Source organism: Eriocheir sinensis, chromosome 11 (assembly GCF_024679095.1).
Source record: "Eriocheir sinensis breed Jianghai 21 chromosome 11, ASM2467909v1, whole genome shotgun sequence".
In the NCBI taxonomy this organism is placed as follows: domain Eukaryota; kingdom Metazoa; phylum Arthropoda; class Malacostraca; order Decapoda; family Varunidae; genus Eriocheir; species Eriocheir sinensis.
Genome location: NC_066519.1, coordinates 23,647,724 through 23,673,468, shown reverse-complemented (window position 1 = coordinate 23,673,468; position 25,745 = coordinate 23,647,724). Strand labels below are relative to the sequence as shown.

The window sequence follows — 25,745 nt, the reverse complement described above, 5'->3', positions numbered from 1 at the left end:
CAACATGTTCCAGATGCTGCGAAGTGTATGTAGGTGAGGACCTACTGCAGGGGGACTTGGTGGCGGTGAAGGTGTTCCGACGACACCAGCAGTACCAGGGAGCACTGCAGAGGGAGCTGTTCTTCCTCAAGTCTTTGGCAGCTCCAGGAGCACCTTTAGGTAGTGTTATGTGGCTACCTCTGTCTGATGTGTTTCCATTGTTATTTTAGGCATTGGGAGGTACTGTTATTTTAGGCATGGGAAGGTAGTGAAGCAAGGAAGGTAATTCTTTCAGAATATGCATGCAATTATCTTTTATTGCATTCATATGAAGGTAAACGTAAATCCAGGAGTATACACTATAGCTGTACATGGCTGTGGTTCTCATCTCTGAACCATTGGCCCTTTGAGCCTTTGGTAGCTAAGAACAAGTTACCCTGGGACACGGGCCAATGTGAAATTCGGGATTGCCACAGTTTACCTTTCCCAGGTACCCATTTATCAACTAGCCTGAAAGGGGGAATGAACAGCTGGGTGAGCTGCACGGCAATTGCCTGGGTTGGGATTTGAATTTGGGCCTACGGAGTCGTAACCAGGCACGCTGACCTGCTAAATTTTGAAATCTTTCAACATTTGTATGTGAAGAAAATTGTAACATTTAATTGGTCCCCCATAATATTCTCAAGTATTTGATTCCACCCAGCAAAATATTCTGACCTCATCAAATAGGTTACTTAAGCCTGCCAAGTATAGTAACCTCACTTTTGACTTACTTAGCTAAGTCCACCCAAATAACCCCCCAAAAATGTGATTTTCATATTAAATTCACTGATTGACTAGATCATAAAATTAGCATATTGTTGTTGTTGCAGTGAGGCATTTTGGGGAGCTGCAATGGGAGGGGCGAGACATTCTGGTGCAGGAGCTGCTTGGCCCCACCCTTAGGGAAGTGATCGGTGATGACCGCCTGGCCTGCTCCCCCTGGTTTGCCATCACCCTCACCACTCATCTACTGAGGTGGGTAATTTGGAAGAGGAAGGGACATGGGGTGCAACAGTTCTAAATAAGTTATTGATAACAAGTAAGGTGTAAATCAAGCACAGGTTGAGAAGCCCTTATCCAAAATTCCTGGGGCCGACAGTGTTGCGCATTTTTGGATTTTCTCGGATTTCAGAATATTTTGAATCTAAATAAAATTAAAACTGAAATAGGGGGTTATTCACGACAAGGTAGCCTACTAATTTTGAGATACTAACTGCTTATTTCTGGACAAATTATGATGCTGTTTATTACAGAGATGGTATTTTTCTCTGGAAATCACTAAATGACTGAGTATCGGTTTGCGTCAGCCTTGCTGACCAGGTCGGTCTTTTGACGAGGATTGACGTGTCTCTTTGTACAAGTCGAAGACATTAGCGTGGGTTCCCATTGTTCGCTGCAAAACGAGAGTGCTCAGTGCAGAAGACAATGGGAATAGAGTCCCGGTTAAGGGTGCCACCTTGATCTAAAACAAATAAGGAACACAGCATCCCATCCTCCAATACAGAACGAATCCATATTTTAAGGAACGGATGGCAACCCTAAAATTTCTCTGGCCTACCATGACTGACAGCCGCTGCTGGTGAAGGCAAGAGGAAGGGGGGAAGAGACGTTTTGACGCGTATTTTACACATATCTCAGGATGACCCTTGACAAACATAATTTTAGAACTTGTTTTGTGGTTCACTGAAAAATGTGCTCACTACATTTTTAAAACACTGAATTTTATCTGCTTAAGCATTCAGGCAGGCAAATACGGAACAAATGGTGTTCCGTATTTTAAGGAAAGGGTGGCAAGTTTGCAACCCTAAGGCGTCATCTGACAATATGGTCTTGAACGACCCCCCATTCTTGAGACTGTTTTTCACCTCTCCTGTAATCTGCCAGAGCACTCTATTTTGTCGATATGATTGAATGAACCACCACCAGTTTGTCAGTTTGTCAGTCATCAAGGACAACACACATTAATTTAGTCACAATTACGGGATCTACAGTTCATTAGAAGTATTTCAGTTGCTACTTAGCGTCGTTGCATGCGACGGAGTTTTTAAAACGTCCTTTTCTCCAATTTTTGACAAATGGCTTTGTTTCAATTTCTTGTTTCTAACGATGACGACATTTTCTTACCGGGAAGATTTTACTTATCATACAGTGATGCTTTAAAATGGTCTGTGGTGCAGCAGTAATACAACAGTAACCTCGTGAACTCTATGTCCACCCCCACCAGGCAGGGTTACCAATAGGAAGCTCAGGAATTGATCATTGCCATAGGCCTATAGAGTTGCAGCCAGCAAAACAGTGACCGTACCCAGCCCCACCGTGGCTAAGGCAGGACCCCCGATTCTTGCCAAAAATTGGGGGGAATTCTTTAAAATCTGACACGCCAGAACAAGAAATGCAAAAATTTTGCAAGAATTGGGGTTAATTCTCGCTTGGTCTAGGGTAATTTTTGACCGCAAGATGACGGTTCTAGTCTCAGTCCGCGTTATAAACTCGTAGAAATAGCATCCGTGCACTTGTGTCGTGTTTTCAGCACTACAGTGTGACTTCTTTGTGCTTTAACTATGTCCCCCAGAAAGATGGTTAGAAGGGATGGTGCTGCAAAGAAGAAAACAGGAACGGTGGATTCTATGCTTGCAACAGGAACGGGGGGCGAGACTCGGCATCTTGTATGCCCCCTTGGATGTGACTGACGCCCGTTCAATCTGTTAGGACATATTTAATTAATAACTCATCTATTCATCCAATACATATACCCATTAAGGATATATGTACTCTGTCTCTGTCTCTGTCTCTCTCTCTCTCTCTGTCTCTCTCTCTGTCTCTCTCTCTCTCCATTGAATGAAGTGAATATTTAGTTTTTGATAGAAACCTACCTCTTGCTTGATTTACATTGTTTTTGAGTTACCTGTACACACAACTGTAAGTTAGCACTTCAGTCGGTTATGGTGAGCAGATTTGCTGGCTTTTGTTCCCTGCTCAAGTGCCTGAGTGCTTCCTCCACTGCCACTATATTTACATACTTACCTGGTTTGGTTAGCTAAAATGGATCTCTGGTGACATGACCAGAGGTAAGCTTGTGAGTTGGGGGGGATGGGCATGGTGGATCACTGTATCTGCAGTGCCCTCACAAAGTACATATAATACACATATATAAATATTACTAGCTGCATATGATGCACCTTCAGCTTTAATTCAGAGAATGGCTGGTGCATCAGCAGTGTGCGGCTTCCCATGCTCCTAGGCTTTCGAGCCAAGGTACGGGAGGCCCAGCAGTAGGAGGTCATCCAGCAATGCAGTACCTGTATCTTAGTTACTTTGCAATGGCGACAGTCTTGGCTCAGCTGCATTACCACCTTGCATTGACCTTTGGGTATTTGGAGGCTGTGCTTCTTTATATGTAACTTTTTAATTCTCTCTAGGGCACTGCAGCACCTCCATGACAAGGGAGTGGTACATGGTGACCTCAAGCCCCCCAACATTCTGTGGGATCCTGAATCGGCCACCTTCAAACTCATAGACTTTGGCGTGAGCTTCACCACCACAGAGGAGCTCACCCATGCAGTCCAGAGCAAAGGTGAGGCAGTCACAAAATGCCATTTGTTTGGTGTTCCTATAACCTCTTAGGGTAATGTGTTGTGCATATACATTGTTTTTGATCAAAGTATATATTTTATGTTGATTAGTTTACTCCATATATTTTCTTTCCCTCTCTTCATAATCATTGGTTTCAGGTTTCTTTTTCTTTTTTTTTTAGGTTCCTCTATAGAGCAGCTATGTCTTGTGTACTGGTAATTAACTATCTTATATGTATTGTGTACAACTGTTTCCTCTCCTTGCTTCATCCTTTCTCCTTCCATAACCATTAGCATTGTGTGTTGCTTTTCTTCCCTAACTTTCCTTTTTCTCAACTTCAGTTTGTAACCAGTAACATTATCTATTTCCATCCTTCATTTTCCCTATTTTCCTTAACTTCCATTCAGGATACCAAGCTCCGGAATGTGTTGTGTGGAACAGAGCAGTGGCTGAGGGCAAGACAGATCCAGCAAAGCAACCAGGACCAGCTGCTGATGTATGGAGTGTTGGCTGTGTTGTGGCAGAGGTAAGCAGACATAAACACACACACACACACACACACACACACACACACACACACGAGCATGCACTCACCCAGCTGAATATGCCCACCCTACTGGACTGATACCAGACAAACCTAACCATATTCGGCAAGTCCCTCCTCCACAACCCCCGTCATAGAGATCTACTCCTACCCGCCCTCCCTCCCCCCACAAGACCCACAAGACACCACAATATTCTCGTCCCGGTCAAAACTCGCACGGACAGATATCGGCTTAGTGCGATACCGACTCTTGTGAGGGTCATTAACACTTCCATGATCACATGACCCCTCCACCCCCAACACACACACACACACACACACACACACACACACACACACACACACACACACACACACACACACACACACACACACACACACACACACACCACCCTTCCCCACTTCCTCCATTACTCATCACATGAAACTCAATGTATGGTATTTTTGTGTATTTTCAGCCTTATGGCTGCCTACAAATGAATAAACCATTTAATATTATTATTATTATTTACACCACTCTGATAGCTCAGTCGGTTATAGCACTGCACTGCCAGGCTTCGAGGCATGGCAGGCAGAGGTTCAAGCCCCGTTCAGGCCAGGTTTTCTCCGCTGAGTAGGGGTGGTTACTGTCCCCCCTTGAGCAAGGAGGATGGGGTGTGTGGTTTGTGAGGTTTTGGCAGTACCCAAAGATTGGCTAATGAGCCTTGCTTTAATTGGGAAGGTACTTGTTGGTGATTATGAGTGCAAGTCATGACAGGCCGTGGTGAAATACACACACACACACACACACACACACACTTTATTTTTCAATATTTTGAAACCCCATCGCCGAATACTTGGCTCGTCCTCTTCATGTTCCGGTAACAAAGGAGGCGCCCTCATTTAGCTTGAAAAACTCACAGGAGGAAGCAATGCTGATATAGTCAATGCAATCTGTCCTTGACAAATACTTGCATGACTGTGAGGTGACAGAAGAATGGGTTGTTGTTTTTCAGTGCCTGATAAACCAACTGCTGTTCCCATTGGGTTCACGATATGATGATGCCGAGGAACGCCTGCGCTGTGCCCTCACTTCTGTAAGAACAAGCAACTCCAGACAATTCCTTGATGACTGCTTCAAATTTCTCAGAAGGTAAAGTTTATGACCGTTTGTCTCTTAAATAGAGAGCCTACCTTGTGCCTACCCATTAAATGGAGCCTAGCTATGCCTCTGAACATAACATATAGTAAAAGATTCTAATCCCTCAGATGCATTCAGGTGTGTCCTGAGGATAGAGCCGAGGTGAGGAGTCTGCTGGAGGACCCATGGCTGCAGCGGCACCCTCGACCCACCACTGGTGACCTCCTGCGCCTTCCCACCCGTGTGGTGCGCTTCTTGAGGGTGACAGACCCACACCCCATCCCAACCCTGGCATATGGTGAGTTGCGGTGACAGATGCTTGGAGGTTTTTCCTAGGAACTAGATAGATGGATAACTGTTTAAGAGTATTGTTGGAAAACTTCATGAAGTGGGATGGCAAAGTGTCATTGAGATAGAGGTAATTGAATGGAAACTTTTATTTTAGGAAGCCTGTAAGATGTAAGTACACATGCAGTCTTACCTGCCCTACATCATTAATTGGTTCGAAAAGCTGTGGCATAACTTGGTTATTGATGTAAATCAAACATAAGGCCTTAACCCCTTCCGTACTGTGGCTCCCTGCTGATGTAAACAAAGCGTTCTCCTGCAGTACCGCAGCCCCCAGCGCCTCACGTGAGGCTATCTTACAAGACCGCTCCTTCAAACTTGCTGACAGTAAGTCTCCTCTGGTAACACTGTCTGCTAGTTTCAGTGTTCTCCACCTCTGTCTCAGGATCATTCTAAGTCATACTAATCTTGAAAGTCTTCCAGTAACTCCTCGCAGTCTTTCTCATAGTCATAATCTTTATCACTGTTATCTCAGGGAGGGGATTCTATTATCCCCAGCAAGCAGCCAAATATCATTCACTCCAGCAGCGGGATCATAGAAAATGTAAGATCTTGGATGGTCTGGGGTAATAATATTATCCTAATTATTCTGCATGAGAAATGGTCTCTGTAAATGATTGGCCACTGGGTGTGACTTGATAGATGGGTGGCTACAAGTAATGGTTCATGCTACCTATTGTTTATGTTTCTCGAGAATGCTGCCAACTTGGGGTCTGAAAAGCTAAGATCTTCACACAGGGCTTGACCAAACATGGCCAAGTATGAGTGTGGTACGTGCGTACCACACTCATTTCGGTGAGTACCACAAGGACGCTTTTCCACATGGTACACACGTACTTCAAAACAGTACTGCAGTAAAGAAGGGGTTAAAATGACTCAAAACACTGGAAAACGCCTCATCGCTGCTGCCAACCAGTCGTCTGTTTGTCTATGTGTATCTGCAGTGCAGCTGTTTATAGTTATGATTGATTTTTAATTTTTTTTACCCTTTTCATATTTTTATTATCTGAATTTTATAGAAAGATGTATTCATTTGTAAATAATTTGAATGGTATGATATGCTTAAGCACCTGAGTTGATAAAGATAATGGTAGACACTTCGTGACCATTGCTGACAGTGTGTCATTTGTTGACAAGTAATGCAAGTCTTCTAATAACTTGTTTTAGTTAATCTTAAGTGTGCTGCTGAGATGTGTTTCTTTAGAATTTTTATTTTAATTTTCATGTACAGGTAGTTTTTATGTTTGGACAGAGTTTGGGACCAACAAGCTGGTCGTAAGTCAGATTGGTCGTAAGTCGAAATTTACATTAAACAATAAAATTAAATACTATTCATATGTCTTGCTGTGGATAGAGCAGTGTTCCCACACCTCCTACCCTCCCCTCTAACCCACCTCTGTCCTCATGAGCTCGCCTCATCTCAGCCCTGTTGGCCCTTTAGCCACACAACGTTGCGCAATGTTACAAAATTGATCTAGCAAGTTTTGCCAAGATGGCAGCGTCAGCCAAATGACCCTACTGAGTTGTTGTGAGGGGGGGCAATGCTTGTAACTATACAAAGGACATGTCATAGTTTTATGAGTGGCCAGTGTCACCTCTGCTGCATCTTCCCTTCTGTGAATGTTTTGTTTAAGTATGATTTCTGTTTCCAGTAAACGGTCACCTGTAGGAGCTGCTTCAGGAATATTGTGAGGGTGCTGTTGTTGTGGGATGCCATTTTGTTAGCCAACTGACATCTTGTAGAACTAGCTGTAAGCTTGTACAGTAGGCTGTAGGCCTATAAACTGCTAGAGTAGCATCTAGTGACTGCAGTATGGGTAGTACCTACAGTTTGAGTTCCAAAGACAACTGAGGGGGGAGGATGGGTGGGCTGGTCCAGCCCACCTACCCTTCCACATACCTGCCTTACCCCAGCCCGGCTGGGGTGGGGCCAGCATGTGATCATGGCAGTGGGGTTGGGGGGGGAGGCTCGGGAGCGCTGCATAAACAAACTGCTGCTATACCCATGGCGGGACATTCAAAATGATAATCATTACTTAAACATTTATTATTATTAGTCTGGTTGTAAGTGCAAGTGGTCGTAAGTCACATACATAGTAACTTGAGGACTACTTGTAATTCATTTAATTTTAAATTCATATTTAAGGAGAAATGTTTATTTCCTGTTTGGTATAGACTACATTGCTGAGTGGCATAAAGTCGGACATAATGGTCTTTGCTGAAAACAAATTTACTCTAGAACAGTAAAATCTAATTTGACACATGTTGAAATGATGTAAAGCAGGGTGTTACTGAATAATCTTATACAAAAGGGTAAAGTAAAAATGATCATGAAAGAGGAAGCGCAGACAGAGTTTGATGTAAGATTACAGAAATGTAGCTTGTTGTAATATGACACCAGTGTCACCCCCTTTCAGAGGTGAAAAATCAACTGCTGAGCCTCTGTGCCAGACATGGGATGGTGCAGGACCACCACCTGGAGGCCTCACTGGGCCACTTCTATGTTCGTTTCCACAGTCAAATGCAGGCAGAGGAGGCCCTAGACTACCTGACAGGCATCACCTTCTGTGGCCACATGCTGCTGCCCACTTTTTTCCCCCCCGACTGTTGGGCCAGGAGGGAGCTCTTCTGAGGCTGAGGTGTGTGCGTGTGTGTTTAATCACAGAGCTATTGCTCATTGTGTCCAAAGCTTGATGGAGTACAAATTATATTAAATTTTTTGTATGAATATTCTTTCATTTATCATGAAAAGTAACCCACCCAAGAAAGGTTGAAGTTATTATTCTAGGATGCAGAACAGTGATGAATAGTATAGGAATGGCTGTGTAATGTCACAATAGGTATATGAGATCTGCACAGACAGACTGCTGAAGGAAGGGCAACTCACCATGTTGGGGAAAGGTGTGAAAGATGAATGAGTGCAAGCATATTTACTGTCTGATGTAATGCACTGGTCAGTACATTACTCCAAGCTGAGCATTGTAAAATGTGTCCCTCATACAATACCTTTACATAAAGAAAATGATTTGTTTCACTTCTTATCATCAGCATAGCCTAGAGCCCTGCAGTGTTTGCCTAGGGGTTGTGCATCACTGTAAATGGCTGCCAGCCATCAAGCTTTGTGGGATATACAGTATCATGGTAGGGAAAGAGGGCTCCCATACAGAAATTTTGGCTTGTCATAAAACAAAGATGAATATGACATTAGGCAGAAATCTTAATGACACGAGTCACTACAATCAACAAAAAATGAAAAGTACCTTAACCCGGTAGCAGCGACAGGCCAAATTTGTGGCATGATATAAACCCCCCAAAATAGATGATATATAATCTGATCACAAATGCTTTGATATATATTATGAAAAGGTTTGTGTGAGGGGTGATTTTTTCTCATTTTTCTCGCTTGGAGGGACCATTAAGAAACATGATTCCCGCTGCTACTGGGTTAAACATTAGTGTGCTGCAATGGATACTGAGAGTGAAGATAACCTGCGAATGTTGGTTTTCATTAAGATGCAGGCATTTCTTGAGTGTGCAGTACTAGCTGTCGCACTTGCCTTCAAGGTCAACCTTTCTATTATGATAAAGAGACATAAGCAGCATATGGCATGTGCCCTAAGAATCAATGTTTTATTTCTAATTTTGTCACATTACCTTGATTAATTTATGTTTTTTTGCGGGGGAACAGATGTAAGACTTGATAACCAACGGCTGAGTGAGGCCATCTTGCCAGACCAGGATGTGTTGTCATGTACAGAAGTGTTTTGACTTTGGCTAGGAGTGTATGCTCTAGAATAAGTCTAGACTGATGCCAAGGTAAGGGAAATGAAAAGTTTTACTTTTTTTTCATTCCTGTCACAATATTTATATCAGGAAATCAAATGGTTAAACTCTGCATGGCTATGGGGCTCATGTTTTACAAGTAAGGGCTGTCACATGGCTCTAATTAGATGACCTCATTAGTACCAGGAATCACTTTTAAGTTTGTATTATAAAGTAAAACACCACACATACCAAGTTCAATAATTAGATAATGCAGAAGCAAAGGAGAAACATGCAAATAATAAGCAACTTATCCTGGGAACAACTCATATAATTCCTGCTTAGGTACCTGCTTGGGCATCAGTGGTATCCATCCTTGATGATTTGGATATGGTTTGTGTTCCCTGAAACAGGTTGGGACCAATGACTGGCAGGTGAGGGTGCGTGGCTTCCAGCCATATTTACCCTACCTTTGCACTCGCCACTCACCCTGTTGGGCTTGTGTGAACATGTAGCTTTACTGATCAGTCATTCGGTATGAATGTTTGATTTGAGGGAGGTAATGGCATTCTGACTACCTCAGACTAATTGGTATGCTCTCTGTGCAACTCATCTTAGTAAATGATCAACCATCAATATGTTATTCAATATTAATATTAGAGGAGTCGATGCTCCATTCATTGCCTGACAGCTTGAGCCCTTTTGGCATTCTTCTTGCTTACCTCCCCCAGGAAGGGGGGGGGGGGGATGAGTGGTTAGCGGGCTGGCTTGGCAACCAGGAGGACCTGGGTTTGCATCCGGCCTGCTGCCACAAGCTGAAATTTTTCAGTCAATGCTGAGTGGCCTAAGACTACCTACATGCTGTCCTGAAGACCACCTATAAACCTGGACTCTAGATTGTCTCTCTAAGAGGAGGATTGAAGATGAGCTCCAAGGAACAGCATGAGCCAAGCAAGATGGCACCACTATAAACACTTGCCTGCACCACTGCTGGCTGGGGCCGACCATCAGGCCCCACCAAGAAAGCCTACCGGTGCCATAGACAGAACGCAAAAAAATGGAACTAGTGGCCATCAGTGCAATTTTGTCTCAAAATGACTTACTCTTTTTTTCATTGCATCATTGATGAGGTGCATCCTGCAGCAACACTTGTTTCTACTTTTGTTTTCACAAAGACACCCTCAGCCCCGTTGTTGGGCCTCCTCCTTGAAATAATTGGGTATCTCTCTACCAGCCGTCTGGGTGGTTGTGCGGCATGCACCGCCTTCCTCCCTTGGGGTATATCCCCAACGAAAAAAAAAAAAGTGATTATCATGAAAGGGCAGAACAGCAGAACTCTGTACTCTATTCAGGAGCAGTGAGTAATGGGTTTTTTTTTTTCATTATTTTTTTTTCACGCCCTTGAACTGTCTCCTTTTCTGTAAAAAAAAAAGAAAAAAGTATAGGAACTACTGCAGTACAGACTTTTGCTCACATACTATTGGCAACACTGTGGAGGCTTTTATTTAAAGGAAAGTCGCTCACTACCTGAAAGCTGACAAGGTTTGATGATAGCCAAAGAGTGGAGGCGTGTTTCTCTTCCCTGCTTGATCTTCATACTGTGCTACTACCCTTACCCTTCTTATATTACTAAGCTCAATACTGACTCAATTGTTATCACTCCGTTCTGTTTATCCTTTAAAGTGTTCCATCATTGGTGATAGCAAAGAGGAGCAGCAGGACTCTTAGACCTGTGAACAAAGGACCATTAGGGTGTGTCGGGTAACAGGAGCAACTTGCATCAATACAGTCATTTGGCGCCTCATTGTTCGGCAGTGTCTGAGTCCTGCTCCCATAAAACGAGTGATGCATCGCTTACGCTGCTGCAACAGGTTTACCGCCTTCACGTCAGTTAGGCTTACTTCCCCCTGCCTTTTATGCCCGAGAATGTGGATGCAAGTATCAGTCAGTTCCTGCAGCATTAAGCATGTGTTCGTCTCTTATTATCTGGGCAACTTATGGAACCACAACAAAGGAAACAAATGCATTTGCCCCGCTCCTCACCCTCTCGTGTTGGAAGGACTACATTCCAACATGTTGTAGTGTTTATATTGTTAACTAACTTTATTTTCTTGCGTCGGGTTTCTCAGGTTCGCGAGCCCGCGCGCGCGTGTAATTCACCGCGGCCTGATCGCGAGTTGGAGTCGTAATCGCCAGCAGGTACCCTCCCGACATGAGCAAATGCTCTTCATCGTCGATCGCTGGGTACTGGCAGGACCTCACACACCACAAACCCCGTTCCCTTTCCTCAAGGGGGGACAGTAACCACTCCTAGTCAACGGAAAGAATCCGGCTTGAGCGGGCTCGAACCGCCGCCCGGTCAGACCGTGAAGCCTGACAGCGCAGCGCTCTAACCAGTTGCGCCACGGAGTGGTGTGTGTGTGTGTGTGTGTGTGTGTGTGTACTCGCAGTCACCATCAAGTACCCTCCCGACAGAGCAAGCTCATCATAATCTCTGGGTGCTGCCAGGACTTTCACACGCCACACACCCCATACCCCTCGCTCAAGGGGGGACAGTAACCACTCCTTGTCAGCGGAAAAATCCCGGCCTGAGCGGGGCTCGAACCTCCGCCTGCCAGGCCGCGAAGCCTGGCAGCGCAGAGTTTTTAACCACTGAGCTACGGAGCGGTGTGTGTGTGTGTGTGTGTGTGTGTGTGTGTGTGTAGCTAGCAATACATATCTGCCAGGAGAGAGAGAGAGAGAGAGAGAGAGAGAGAGAGAGAGAGAGAGAGAGAGAGAGAGAGAGACTTCTAGTAATGGCCAGTTTCAAAAGGTATGGCAGCAAACATAAGCGTTCATAAACAAGCTTCATAAAACTCAAGTGTTGCACATCGGTCACGAAAAACGGGCGAAGCCGAGTGGAAACTATAATTATTAAAGTGTGCTTCGCCGATTTTCCTTTTTTTTTCGTTCCACAAGTCTTTTTCAGCTTTCCCTCCTTTCGGGACGCGAGGGAATGTAATATGAAGCCCAAAGCGGATACGTGCCATCATGACCCATTTACAACCTGACTTACCATATTTGCGTTGGCCCTTTTAGTCTTTACTTAGCATAACGTCTGCTCATGGACGGAAACATGGATCGTAACTTAAGATCGGTATGATAAGACACATTCGTTTGTCACATCAACTATTTCTAAAGGTCAAAGTGGGGATCATTCGGGTTCTAATAAGTGTCTCTTCAGGTTCATGTTACAAAAGAAGGGTCAGACTACCATCAGGGTCATAAAACTACTTTGGAAATGCCGCAAACTCCTACGAAAGCCTTGTCAAATATGTGAACTTGGGCGACGAAATGTTTTGTAATACGGCCCATTAAGGGAAAGAGGATAGAAAGTGGGACTCGGGTGGGGAATTCCAAGATAGTATACCAAGAGAGTAATTTCTCGGGAAGGTATGCATGTAGGGCCTTGTGTAGGTCGCTCACACGTTTATGCAAATTATACCCTGCTTCCTTGCGTCCTTCCTTCGGTGGTTGGGTAGAAACTTCGTGGAAACTTCCTTGTCACTCCCTCCTTGTAAGTTTTCTCCAAAAGGCAGCTCGTCTACACTTGCCAGGGCGAGTCCTGTTCGAAGAGTTATTGTCGAGGGTAAGCAAAAACGCATCGGCGGGATTTTCACTCCCGCGGCGTCAAATTTCTGGGCAAGACAACGCGGCGACGTGCTTCACCCGCTTATTTACTTGCCTTTTTTGCATCGGCGCCCCATTCGTCTTCAGCGCACGTCTTCGGTTCAGCGGGCTGGACCTCAGATGGTTGATTTTTTTATAGGACAATTTTTGCGACCTTCTTTCTCTTGGCACTCCCACTCCTACATGTCTCACCCTCCTTCCTTTTATCCTAGCGCGCACTCTCTCTCTCTCTCTCTCTCTCTCTCTCTCTCTCTCTCTCTCTCTCTCTCTCTCTCTCTCTCCGAATACCTTTTGCTATCTCGTTTCCGCTTTCTCGCTTTTCCCATTTGATTCTTGTTTCCTTCTTTCCCTCATAATCATCCCCTACATCCTTCTCCCTTTCCTTCTTTTCCTCTCGCTCGCGCTCTCTCCGAATACCTCTTGTTATCTCGTTTCCGCATTCTCGCTTTTCCCATTTCATTCTCCCTTCCTCCTCCCTCTTCTCCCTTTCTCCCTCCTCACGAGAACTTGTTTGTGGGCCTCGACGACAGACTAGCGGTTAGGGTTCATTGTTTCCTATTCTTCCCCCTCCTCCCCCTCCTCCTTAGTCAGATAGCCCTGTCGCGTGGTTGACATGTGTTGCTCTCCCCTGCCCAGCCAAGCCCTGACGTAACCTGTCTCGCCGCCTGCTGCCTTCTCTTACATAGGACTGTCCTTGTTTCTCTGTCCAGGGTGCCGTTTTGTGTTGGTGTTTCCCTGATGCTAGCGATGTAGTAGCAGTAGTTGTACGTAGTAGTCGTCGGTTAATAAGTTAGTTTTTTTATTATTATTATTATTATTTTTTTTTTTTAAGGAAGGGAGGCAGCTGCAAGGGCTTCAGTGCACAAGGGCAATGAGAGAAAGTGTTAATAAAAAGCCCGCCAAGCGCTGCTTCAACAACAAAAAATTATAACAAGAGGCCAAAAGACAGGTCAATTTCGAGAGAAGAGATGTTTGACAGTCCTCTCTTGAAAGAGGTCAAGTCATAGGCAGGAGGAAATACAGATAAAGGAAGGCTGTTCCAGTGTTCACCAGCAAATGGGATAAATGAATGAAAATGCTGGTTAACTCTTGCATAAGGGATTTTGACAGTATAGGGGTGAGCAAGAGTAGAAAGTCGAGTGCAGCGGGGCCGCGGAAAGGAGGGAGGATCCAGTTAGCAAGTTCAGAAGAGCAGTCAACAAGAAAATATCGGTAGAAGATAGAGAGGCAACAATGCGGCGGAATTTAAGAGGTAGAAGATGGTCATTGAGAGGAGGGGAGTTGATGTGACGAACCTGTCCAAAAGGGATGTATGTGTGGAGCGTGAGATGCATACTCCATACGAGGACGGACAAGGTCCCCGTTTATGGACAGCATCTGTGCTGAAGAAAAAGAACTGACGGAGAGGATACAGAAGGCCCAATCTCGAGGAAGCCGATTTAGTAGGATGTGATGTTTTTGCCGTTACCTTATATTTTGTTGCATATTTTTTCACCAAGTTTTTCATATACTTTTTTTACAGAAACAAAAACAAAGATATAAAAAGCCCGTTATAGCATACATTTTCAAGCGACTATGTAATGATATTGTTAGTCCAGAAGGAAAGTACTGCCTATACAGATACAGACGCACATAATCATCTTGTTATTGTGGGGGAAGCGAGTACCTACAACGTGCTAACCTTATTTGTTTAGCTCTAGAAGGACGAGGACGAGTGCATACATTTCTTGAAGAGGGCGAGTACACATAGTCACGTGGGAGGGTGAGATGCGTCCAGAGATGCTTGGCTTAGCTCTTTAAACACAAACCAGGGGCCATATTCTTAAACATTTCGGCGCCCCAACTCGCATATTTGACAAGGCATTCGTACGAGTTTTGAGCATTTCCAGGGGTAGTTTTATGACCCTGGTGGTAGTTTGACACTTTTTCTGTGCCATGAACCTAAGAAACACATATTTGACTAGGCTTTCGTAAGTTATACGCCTCCGTGGTCTAGTGGTCAGCGTGCCTGGCTTCTACTCCGCGGGCCCGGGTTCGAATCCTGGGCCGGGCAGTCGGCGTGCTGCTCACCCCGCTGTTCATCCTCCCTCTCGGGCTGGTCGATAAATGGGTACCTGGGGAAACCTGGGGAAGGTAAACTGTGGTAACCCGGATGTCACACTGGCCCTGTGTCCCGGGGTAATGGGCTCCCTCCCACCACAGGCTCAAGGGTCAATGTTATGGAGATGAGCACCGAGGCCACGCGCTGCTACAGCGTATGCCTTCAACTTTACCTTTACCTTTCGTAGGAGTTTTGAGCATCTCCAGGGGTAGTTTAATGACCCTGGTGGTAGTTTGACCCTTCTTCTGTGCCATGAACCTAAGAAACACATATTTGACAAGGCTTTCGTAGGAGTTTTGGGCATTTCCAGGGGTAGTTTTATAACCCTGGTGGTAGTTTGATCCTTCTTCTGCGCCATGAACCCTTAAAAAACACTCCTTAGAACCCAACTGACCTTTTTGGCTTTTGGAAATAGTTGATGTGAGAAGCGGAAGTGTCCGAGAATACCATCCCGGATACACACTCCCCCAGCACGCCGGGGTATGCAAATGAGGTGCCCGAGAAACAAGATCTACACCAGAACAATTAACGAACCTACACCATACAACTACACCTTCCTACTAGCTTTTCCTCTCCCCCCCACCTGTACCTTCTCCACTAACCCACTTCCCCTTCTTACTATTCCCTTGATATAATGATGCCGCTGCCTCGAGTATCAAAGGTTCTGTTAATATTCAAAACCGAGGGCTCTCTGTATCCTTAGCTTACCTTTCCTTTTATATTTCCCTTTCATCCATTTTCCTGTGTTTCCATTCCCCAAATCATTTACATACCTTTTTAACCCCGTCTTCCTTTTCTCATTCCATCCGTTCTCTCCTTTGTTTAATTTTCTTTACCTCTCTTCCTTTCTTTCCCTTTTCCTTCATTTTCCTTCCAGTCAATATCTTGGGGCGACGCTGCAACGTTACATAATTCTGGGTTCTTATCAATCCACCGGCTGGTCTGTCCATTCATTCATATAGATAGATACATGCGTTAATGGGTATAGGGGAGATAGATAGGGAGGGATAAAGTACGAAAGGTAAATGACTAATGGAAGATATGTATAAGGAAGGGGATAGACCGATGTGTTTACGGAAGATAAATAGAAAGGCTAAGTAGTTATTTGGTATATGGGCACGAGGTAAGGGGACGATAGATAGATAAGAAGAACTAGGTAGCGAGGTATTGCGTAAGGTAGAGTAACGGAAGATACGTATAAGGAGAAGACGGATTGATATGTTTACGGAAGTAGATGAGGAGGTAAGGAGAAGGTGTGTATGGTTAACTGATATGTAGCTACGAGGGGAAGGGACGATAGATTAGTAAGAAGAACTAGGTAGGGAGAAATTGTGAGAGAGAGAGAGAGAGAGAGAGAGAGAGAGAGAGAGAGAGAGAGAGAGAGAGAGAGAGAGAGAGAGAGAGAGAGAGAGTAAATGACTAATGAAAGAAAAATTCGTATAAGGAAGAATAGATACATATGTTTGCGGAAATAGGTAAAGGGGGAGGTAAGAAGAGAAAGTATATAGTTAAATAGGAGATACGGTTCACGGAAATAGGGAGGAAGAAATGGAGAAAAAATGCATAGTAAATTGGAATGTAGACACGGGTTTAAGGAAGTGAGAAGAAAGATAGGTAGAAAGGTAATTAGGATAGATAGGGAGGTAAGAAGAAAAGGTATAGAGTTAAATAGAAGATGCGGTTCACGGAAATAGGGAGGAAGGGAAGGAGAAACAATGCATAGTAAATTGGAATGTAGACACGAGTAAGGAAGTAGAGAAGAAAGATAGGTAGAAAGGTAATTAGGATAGACAGCTCAGGTAGGCAGGAAGATAGTAAGAAAGCTGGGGGAGTAAGGAAACAAGGAGGAAAGGTAGGTGGGTAGGTAGGGTTAGTTGGTATGTGAGTCAGGTAGGTGTGTATCCAGGATTCCTTTGCCCCGCCTTGCACCGTGGTAGTAATGATATACAGAAAACTCGTCCTTTCTTACCTGCATGTCCTCCAGTGGCCTCGATCCGTCACCACACACACACACACACACACATACTGGTGGATGGGTGGGAGAATGGGTAGGAGGGTTCGTCATTGTTCAGTAGCCCGAAAACACGAGCGAGGCGGACCAAAAGAGGTTGTGCTTCATACCGTTGTCCTGGATGAATCGTGCCGTGATAAGTAAGGGGAACGACCGGACTGCATTAGCATGGAAGGGGAGATTTAGGGGGTGGGGGAAAGGTATCTCTCTCTCTTTGTATCTTCTTGTACTCTCTCTCTCTCTCTCTCTCTCTCTCTCTCTCTCTCTCTCTCTCTCTCTCTCTCTCTCTCTCTCTCTCTCTCTTTTTTCGAGGTTAGTGGGGAACTGGGAGATATATATATTTTTGGGTATATATTCATTCTCTCCGTCTTTCTCTCAATCCATCTTACAGACCCACTTTAATATTTGTTTTTTTTTTCTTATGGCGTTGTTTGTTTTCGTGTCATGTTACAGTTTTCACCCTGGAATTGTAACACGGGAAAAGAAAAAACATAACAAAAACGTGTCGGCGGCCTTTGAACCTCTTTGAAGCATCGCCCAACACTTCTGATCATATCTGTTTGCACATACACCCATTTTATTGATCGTGGCGAATTTATAAGCTTTTTTGTTTCACTATGTAGGCCATGATTTGGGTGTAACCGCTTGTTCGTTTATTCTGTGCTTGTTTGTGTTGGCTGGTTTCTCCTGTCTTTCCTTCAGTCGTTTGTCTGTCTGCTTGGGGTTCATTGCTTCTCTTCGTTTATTTTGTTTTTATTCTTTAATTTTTTGTTTATCTTCACCTTTTAATATTTTCGTTTTGTGTTGTTTATTCTTTCATTCATTCTTTCGTCCGCCGAGTCGTAATTTCGAATCTTATCTCATTATTTCTACGTCTTTTTCTTGTTACTTTTTTTCTTCCTATTTCTGATGTGTATTTTTCTCTTAGTTCTTCCTTTTCCTTATCGTCGATTTTTTATAATATTTTCCATCCTCTTCTGTTTTCTTTGATTCTTTCGTTCGCTGAGTCGTAATTTCGAATCTTATCTCATTATTTCTACGTCTTTTTCTTGCTACTTTTTTTCTTCCTATTTCTTATGCGTATTTTTCTCTTAGTTCTTTTTTTTATATTTTCCATCCTCCTCTTTTTTCTTTGATTCTTTCGTTCGCTGAGTCTTAATTCCTCACCTTGTCTCATCATATTCACGTCTTATTGTTGTTTTTTCTTCTTTATTTCTCCGATGCGCATTTTTCTCTCAGTTATTCTTTTTCCGCATAATTTTTTTATAATATTTTCCATCCTCTTCTATTTTCTTTAATTCTTTCGTTCACTGAGTCTTAATTTCTCACCTTGTCTCATCATATTCACGTCTTATTGGTATAATTTCTTCTTCTTTTCTCTGATGCGTAATTTTCTTTCAGTTTTTCTTTTTCCGTATCATTTTTTTATAATATTTTCCATCCTCCTGTATCGGTTTTCATATATATATCGCGTCATCTTCCCTCTATTCACCTTTTCTTTCATCAATCCTCATTCATAGTGTCAGAGTCCCTTCCTTCTCCATTGTCCTTCACTTCCCATTCTCTTCTGTCGGGCTTACGTCTTAATATGCCACGTCTTCTTCCTTTTGTTGAGATTTATTGAAATTTATTTGCCATTAACCTCTCAGGTCTCTTGCATTGTTTTCTTCTCGGCTACACATGCACCCACGGCTTTCTCCTTTGTTTATTTGCTAGATGTCTATATTTAATCTTTTATACGTATCCTCGGTAGGTGGGGGGGAGAGAGAGAGAGAGAGAGATTTTTTAGTTTTTATCAATTAATTACGCTTATAAGAGAGAGAGAGAGAGAGAGAGAGAGAGAGAGAGAGAGAGAGAGAGAGAGAGAGAGAGAGAGAGAGAGAGAGTAATAAAGATAGGAAAGAGATTGCGATAGACGTAGATTTAGGAGAGCAGAGAGTGATGTATACAAACGCAAATATATGTAAAGGTAAAGATAAGAGGCGAAATTATGGGATAAAAAACGAGAAAATTGTAAAGGTAAAATGAAGAGAAGAGTGAAAGAAATTCAAAAGAGAAAAAGAGAATATGAAGAGAATGAAATAAAGGTCGAGGAAAATAATGATAATGGCACACAAAGGGGGAAAGAGACAATGAGGGTGGTAGGCCTGTAAAAGTGCCTGTAAAAATTAAGAACTGTAAAAAGAAACGCAAAAACAGAAAACGATGTAATAAAAATTATGAAGATAAAAACAAAAAAACAAATTTACTAAGAATTAAAAAATAAAAGCGTTCGGCCTGTAGTGCCCGTAGGTTCTATTTATTCTTTTTATTATTATTATTATTTTTTTTTTTTTACTCTATTACGTTCGAGCTATAGCGTCGATTGGCTTCTCAATGGAGCCTGCTGGTCGGTCCCAGGCCGTTAGTGGCGCAGGCAAGTTTTCTTTATTGATATGAATATATATATATATATATATATATATATATATATATATATATATATATATATATATATATATATATATATATATATATATATATATATATATATATATATGTATGTATATAGCGCCATTTTGGTTGGCTTATGCTGCCACCCCCTCTCCCTGGAACCCATCTTTGCTCCTCTGTAGAGAGTTTTGCTGGAGTCCGGGTTGACAGGTGGTCATCAGGACAGCATGTGGGTAGTCTGATGCCACTCGACGAATACTGAAAGTTGTCTTGTAGCGGCGGGCGGGACTTGAACCCGGGTCCTCCAGGACATCGCGCCGGCACACTGACCACTCAGCCACCGCATCTGACAAAACACAAGAGTAATAAGAATAAAGCTGACTATAGAAAGAAACGAAAGAAAGAAAATGAAAAAAAATAAAAGAAATACAAAAGCATAAAGATGAGAAGAAAGATATATGAGAGAAATAAATAAATTACTAAATAAACAAAGATGAATTCGAGCCCCTACTGTGAGGAGAATGAGGCACATAATATCATCTCCCTGACCCCTATAAACATCAGGACTAACACAGCCATGAATAGATTCCAAGCCGCCTTTGTAGCCACTGACACCACTTGAGCGTCTTATCCAACCGATCTTGAGCGACGCACGAGGGTGTAAAGGGCTCGGCGCCTCATTAGATGTTGAGGCAGGGGCAGGAAGGGAAGGTTAGCGTGCTCTGGACTTTATTGTTGTTGTTGTTGATTTTTTTATGCTTCTTTTTCTTCTTTTTCTTCATCATCATCATCATCATCATCGTCTTATTATTATTATTATTATTATTATTATTATTATTAGTAGTAGTAGAAGTATAGTATTTTGTTGTTACTACTACGACTGTTACTACTATATGCTGCTACTACTACTACTACTACTACTACTACTAGTGCTACTGCTAAGAACATAACGTAAGGAGTCTGCAAGAGGCCGGTTGGTCTATACAAGGCACTTACAACATGACTGTCAAGCCTGTTCCACTTATCCACGCCTCTATTGGTAAAACAATCCTTGCCTATGTCTTTGTTGAATCTGAATTTATCTAACTTAAAGCCACTGTTACGTGTTCTACCCGGTTCTTTTACAACCAAAACCCTATTTAACATCCCCTTTATTAAAGCCCTTTGGTCAAGTCTCCTTGTAACCTTCGCCTTTGTAGAGAATGTAAATTTAAATGCTTCAGGCTATCCTCGCCCCTTGAATAGAAAAAACACGACATCAAGGAGATAAAAATATAACAAACATCATCCACCTTTCGGCCCTAACTAACATCACCAAAATTATGGGTGAATCTCTTCTGGGAGAAGAGGTTGGATAAATTCATGGATAGTGAGGTAAGCTTGGGTTAGGCTTACAGGAGCTCCTTGTACACACCAACCGACCTCATGTAGACTCCTTATGTACTTATGGTATTCTCTACTCCACATACTAGCCTAGACCAAGCCCACTCCTGACCCTTCCAGCCTCTTTACTCCACATGCTAACACCAACCTTGTAAACTCCACGCCATCTCCTGACTCATGAATACTCCACATCCTTACGAGACAGACTCCAAGCTACTCCACATTGCACTTATTCCATATTCACGACTAGATCTACTACTATTACTACTACTACTACTACTACTACTACTACTACTACTACTACTACTACTACTACTATATTAATTTGTTTCTTATCCTATTACATTTTATTCTTTTTTCATCACTATTTATTTTAGCATTATACTTTTTTTTTCGTCCGAGTCCTCGTTAACTTCCTTCACCTTCGCCTTCACCTTCACCTTCACCTCTTCGTCCTCTTTGCCCTCCTCCTCCTCCTCCCCTCCTCCTCCTTCTCTATAGTGGGCGTTAACGTGCTCAGGAGGACATGAAGAGGAGGAGTCGGGTAGGTAAGGGCGTGACCCATACTTGAGAGGCGGAGGAGGAGGAGGAGGAGGAGGAGGAGGAGGAGGAGGAGGAGGAGGAGGAGGATGCAAGCAATAAAAAAAACACGAATCATATATATATCGAGAGAGAGAGAGAGAGAGAGAGAGAGAGAGAGAGAGAGAGAGAGAGAGAGAGAGAGAGAGAGTCGTGATGTAGGGTCTTATACACTTGCAAAAAATTAACAAAGAAAAGGTTGGTGGTGTTCCTTTCTTTATGTTTTCGTTCCCTAGTCCCGTAAGTTTTTTTTTCCACCTTGAAGATAATGAAGGACGAAGATACATGAGAAGAAAGGTGGAGAGAGAAAGAGAGGTGGAGAGGAGATAAGAAGATGGAGGAACAAGAGCGAGAAGAATGAACCTGACGAAGAGTGAGAGGTGAGGGGAGGAAGAAAAGTGAAGGAAAGGGAGGGAAGAGAAAGAGGAGTGAGATACAAAGGGAGATAAGGAGAAAGAAGAGTACAGGGGAAGGAGAGGAGGGGTAGAAAGAAGAAGTAGAGGAAAGAATGGAGGAGAGGTGAAGAGAAAGAGGAGGGAGAGAAACAAATAGAGAGGAAAGGGGAGGAGAAAATGATGTTTGGGAAGAGAATGGGAAGAGAGGTAAGGGGAGGGGTAGGAAGTGGAGGCAGAGAAAGGAAAGGGAAGGAGAGAAGGAAGAGGAGGGAAATAAAGGAAGAGAATGGAGAGAAAGGAATAGGAAGAAGAGGGGAGGAGAGAAGGAGGGAAAGTAAGGAATGAGGAGGAGAGTGTAGGAGAAAGAGTAGGGGATAGGAAGAGGAGGAAGAGGAAGGAACGATATATGGGAGAGAGATTCGAAACGGTACAAAACATTAAGGAGTATTATTTAGTATGTGAATCTACTATACCTCATGGGGTTATGATTTATCCCCTCCTGCACTCTCTCTCTCTCTCTCTCTCTCTCTCTCTCTCTCTCTCTCTCTCTCTCTCTCTCTCTCTCTCTCTCTCTCCCGCTTTATATATCTCCCTATTCACCTATCTGTCTAAGCCATAACTCTTTCTTTTCCTTCCTCTTTATTCATATTTTCTATTTATGTATCTATCTACCTATGTCTCTTTCTCACATAAAAAATACAAGTTGGGTCGTTTTCATCGTCCATAACTTTCCATATTCGGCACTTTTCACGGGGCATCCTTCTCCCAGTACAGGGCGTTAGCGTCTTACATACCTGTTGGGAGTTGCCTCTAATGCCCTTCTCTGCTCAGTCTGTGTGCTCGCTTCCTCCCTTCTCTAATAACTCCTCCTTTAGCTGCCTCTTTCCTACTATCACCGAAGTATTCCATCTCATACTTATTCTTGCATTTCTTTCGTCTCATTCCTCCGGTTTTAGAACTAATGACCTCTGATACTTTCTCTGTCCAGTCTTTGTGCCCGCTTCTCCCTTTTTCCAGCTCCTCCACTCTTATTATCCCCGTAGTAACTAATCTCTCACGTTTTCTGCCGTTTCTTACCTCTCCTTTCTCCGATTTTTCCTCTAATAAACTCTCTATCCTACTCGCTCTATTCCTTGCACTCCCCTCTTTCTTCCTTCTCTGATTTCTCCTTTTCCTGTATCTCTTTTTATCATCAAAGTAACCTATCTCTCACGTTTACTGCCATTTCTTTCCTCTCCTTTCTCCGGTTTTCCCTCTTATAAACTCTCTATATCCTACTCTCTCTATCCCTTGTACTACCCGGTTTCTTCCTTCTCTGATTTCTCCTTTTCCTGTATCTCTTTTTATCATCGTAGTATCTTATCTCTCTTTTTACTCTCATTTCTTTCCTCTCATTTTACCGGTTTCTCTCTCAACTTCTCTGTCTTACTTTTCTACCCCGCCGTCTCCCTCGCCAACCCTCCTACATACTCTCATTTCATTCTCTTATTTTCAACGGGGTTTCCTATATCTCATTTTTTCTGCCTTTATTTCCTCCCATTTCGCCGGTTTCTCTCTCAGCTTCTCTATCTTGCTCTTCCATCTCACCGTCTCCCTTTTCTACCCTCCTACACCCTCTCATTTCACTCATATATTTCTGTCTTTCTCTTTCTTCCATTTATATATCTCATCTCACACTGTCTTCCATCTCTCTCTTTGTTTCTCTCTTCCTATTCTTTTTATCTCCCCCCCTCACTCTCATGCACCCTAATTTCTCCCATCTTACCTTATCTCGCTTTTATTCCATCTCATTTCATCCTCTTCTTCCCCTGCTATTCTCGTTCTCCCTATTCCTTCGTCTTCCATTCTTTCTTTCCTGCTCTCACTGCCATGGACTCTAATTTCACCCAATCATACCTTATCTTGCACTTTCCTTCTTCCTTGAGAGAGAGAGAGAGAGAGAGAGAGAGAGAGAGAGAGAGAGAGAAATGATTTGAAAAGGTACTACAGCGGTAAATCACTCGACATTTTTAGCTTCTCTCTCAATGCGAATCTTGTATTTCATTAAACTTGTACATATATGGAACGGGGCAGGACGGAGACTGAAATTAATGTGATGATGTAGATGCTTATTTGGAGAGAGAGAGAGAGAGAGAGAGAGAGAGAGAGAGAGAGAGAGAGAGAGAGAGAGAGAGAGAGAGAGAGAGAGAGAGAGATCCTAATGTCTCTGCATGTCTGGGTGGAAGTTTCAGCATAGTTCATCTGCAAGAAAGACAAATATTTAGTAGTAGGAGTTGTAGTAGTAGTAGTAGTAGTAGCAGTAGCTATGTCTTATGTGTGTAAAGCGTTATAATATACTAATGTAATGTGTTGATCTTTTATTTGCCGGTAGGTATAGGCTTGTCGCCGAGCGTGTAGAAAATCCAAGACTGTGAGAATCTTAACTATTCCCCGCGCCTACCTTAAGCTGCTGCCACGAAAGGTATTTATGTCCTCATCTTTTGATAAATAGGCTCAATAAAGATAAGAACTGAGGGTGTGGTACAATTCTCTCTCTCTCTCTCTCTCTCTCTCTCTCTCTCTCTCTCTCTCTCTCTCTCTCTCTCTCTCTCTCTCTCTCCCCCCATCACCGGGCACCTTTATGCTTTATCATCCCGCGGTGAAGCGCTTCGCCCACCTCGAGTCATAAATTATGTACAGGCGTTCCGGCGTGTCTCTGGACGTATTAGACCTCCCACAGCCTCTCCGTTACTCACGAGACCCCGGGAACAAGGAAGTGTGGCCCCGAAGCATATTCTCAATCCCTCTACGGGCGTGTGGTCCCTGAGTGATGACGCTCGGGTGTAGCTTCGAAACTAACCACGCGGCGTTCTGGAAAATACTCTCATTGTGATACCCACTCAAAATTATCCTCAGTGACCTCATCTATGCCTAACCTAACCTAACGTAACCTGCCCTGTCCAAGAATGAGCGCTAAATACCAGAGGAGCGATAGAAATAGGTGCCCCCCGGAAGGGAAAATCATAACAGAAATACCTTGTTAGAGCAAGACTTCAAGATTGCTTGGTATGAAATCCTGTCGGAGAAAACGTTGGACAGGGTTCCTGCTATATCGGACTACGTTCCCTAGGCTTTGCGGGATGAATATAATGGCTGATATGTGTGCGGTCCAGTGACTTTACAGCAGACCGTTATGATGAAGCTACTGCTTGGTTCGTGTCAGTGGTGGCGTGCCGCAGGAAATAGTGTTGGGTCCTTAGGTTCGTCTGTATGTATAAGTTTTCTTTCCCACCATTCTTGCCCAATCCATCCGCGCCTACCTACCTGCCTGTTTGCGTCCCTGCTTGTTGCGGCCACCTTCCCTGTCTTCGGTACCGGTCACGCACTGCTGTTCCTCTTAAAGGCAGTAATACTTGTAATATGGTGGGCGCTTGAACGTTACAAAGAATGACTATAAAGAGTTGTTCTTTTCATCTATCTTTTTTAACGGGGAAGGACACGAGGCAAAGTAAAAGGTAAAATGTATAAAAGGCCGGCAGCAAACTTCCCTTGTCTAAGGAGGAAGAGAAAGGCACCAGAGATAGTGATCAGGACAAAATCATCTTGCTTCATATTTGAAAAAAGTAATTGATAAAGAGTGTCGTACAACCTTCACAAAGCCACAAAGACACACGGGAAAAACTGCATTATATTTATTTTCTATCTCGAACCATCAAAACGTACAAGTTACATCTTCATTGGGTACTTTAATTCTTAATAAATAATAAGCACACAAATAAAAGCATGTTTGGAACGACGCCAATACGCCTAGCGACACTGGTGGCCGC

At 43.3% G+C, this 25,745-nt stretch overlaps 1 protein-coding gene across 3 annotated transcripts in view; it reads left to right on the top strand.

The window, feature by feature from the left end:
- LOC126997071 (serine/threonine-protein kinase Kist-like) overlaps positions 1 to 24,385 on the top strand; it is a 29,539-nt gene extending 5,154 nt beyond the window's left edge. For 2 of the 3 annotated variants that reach the window (XM_050858119.1, XM_050858120.1), the window contains 7 exons: positions 14 to 159; positions 852 to 996; positions 3,441 to 3,595; positions 4,002 to 4,120; positions 5,134 to 5,270; positions 5,387 to 5,556; positions 8,024 to 8,334. In XM_050858119.1, coding sequence (XP_050714076.1) covers positions 14 to 159; positions 852 to 996; positions 3,441 to 3,595; positions 4,002 to 4,120; positions 5,134 to 5,270; positions 5,387 to 5,556; positions 8,024 to 8,238 — 1,087 coding nt within the window. In that variant the 3' untranslated portion in view covers positions 8,239 to 8,334. Of the gene's footprint in view, positions 1 to 13; positions 160 to 851; positions 997 to 3,440; positions 3,596 to 4,001; positions 4,121 to 5,133; positions 5,271 to 5,386; positions 5,557 to 8,023; positions 8,335 to 9,294; positions 9,423 to 24,316 lie in introns of those variants that run through there. The other variant, XR_007751885.1, reaches the window with a different exon arrangement.
- Positions 24,386 to 25,745: the final 1,360 nt, after the last annotated feature.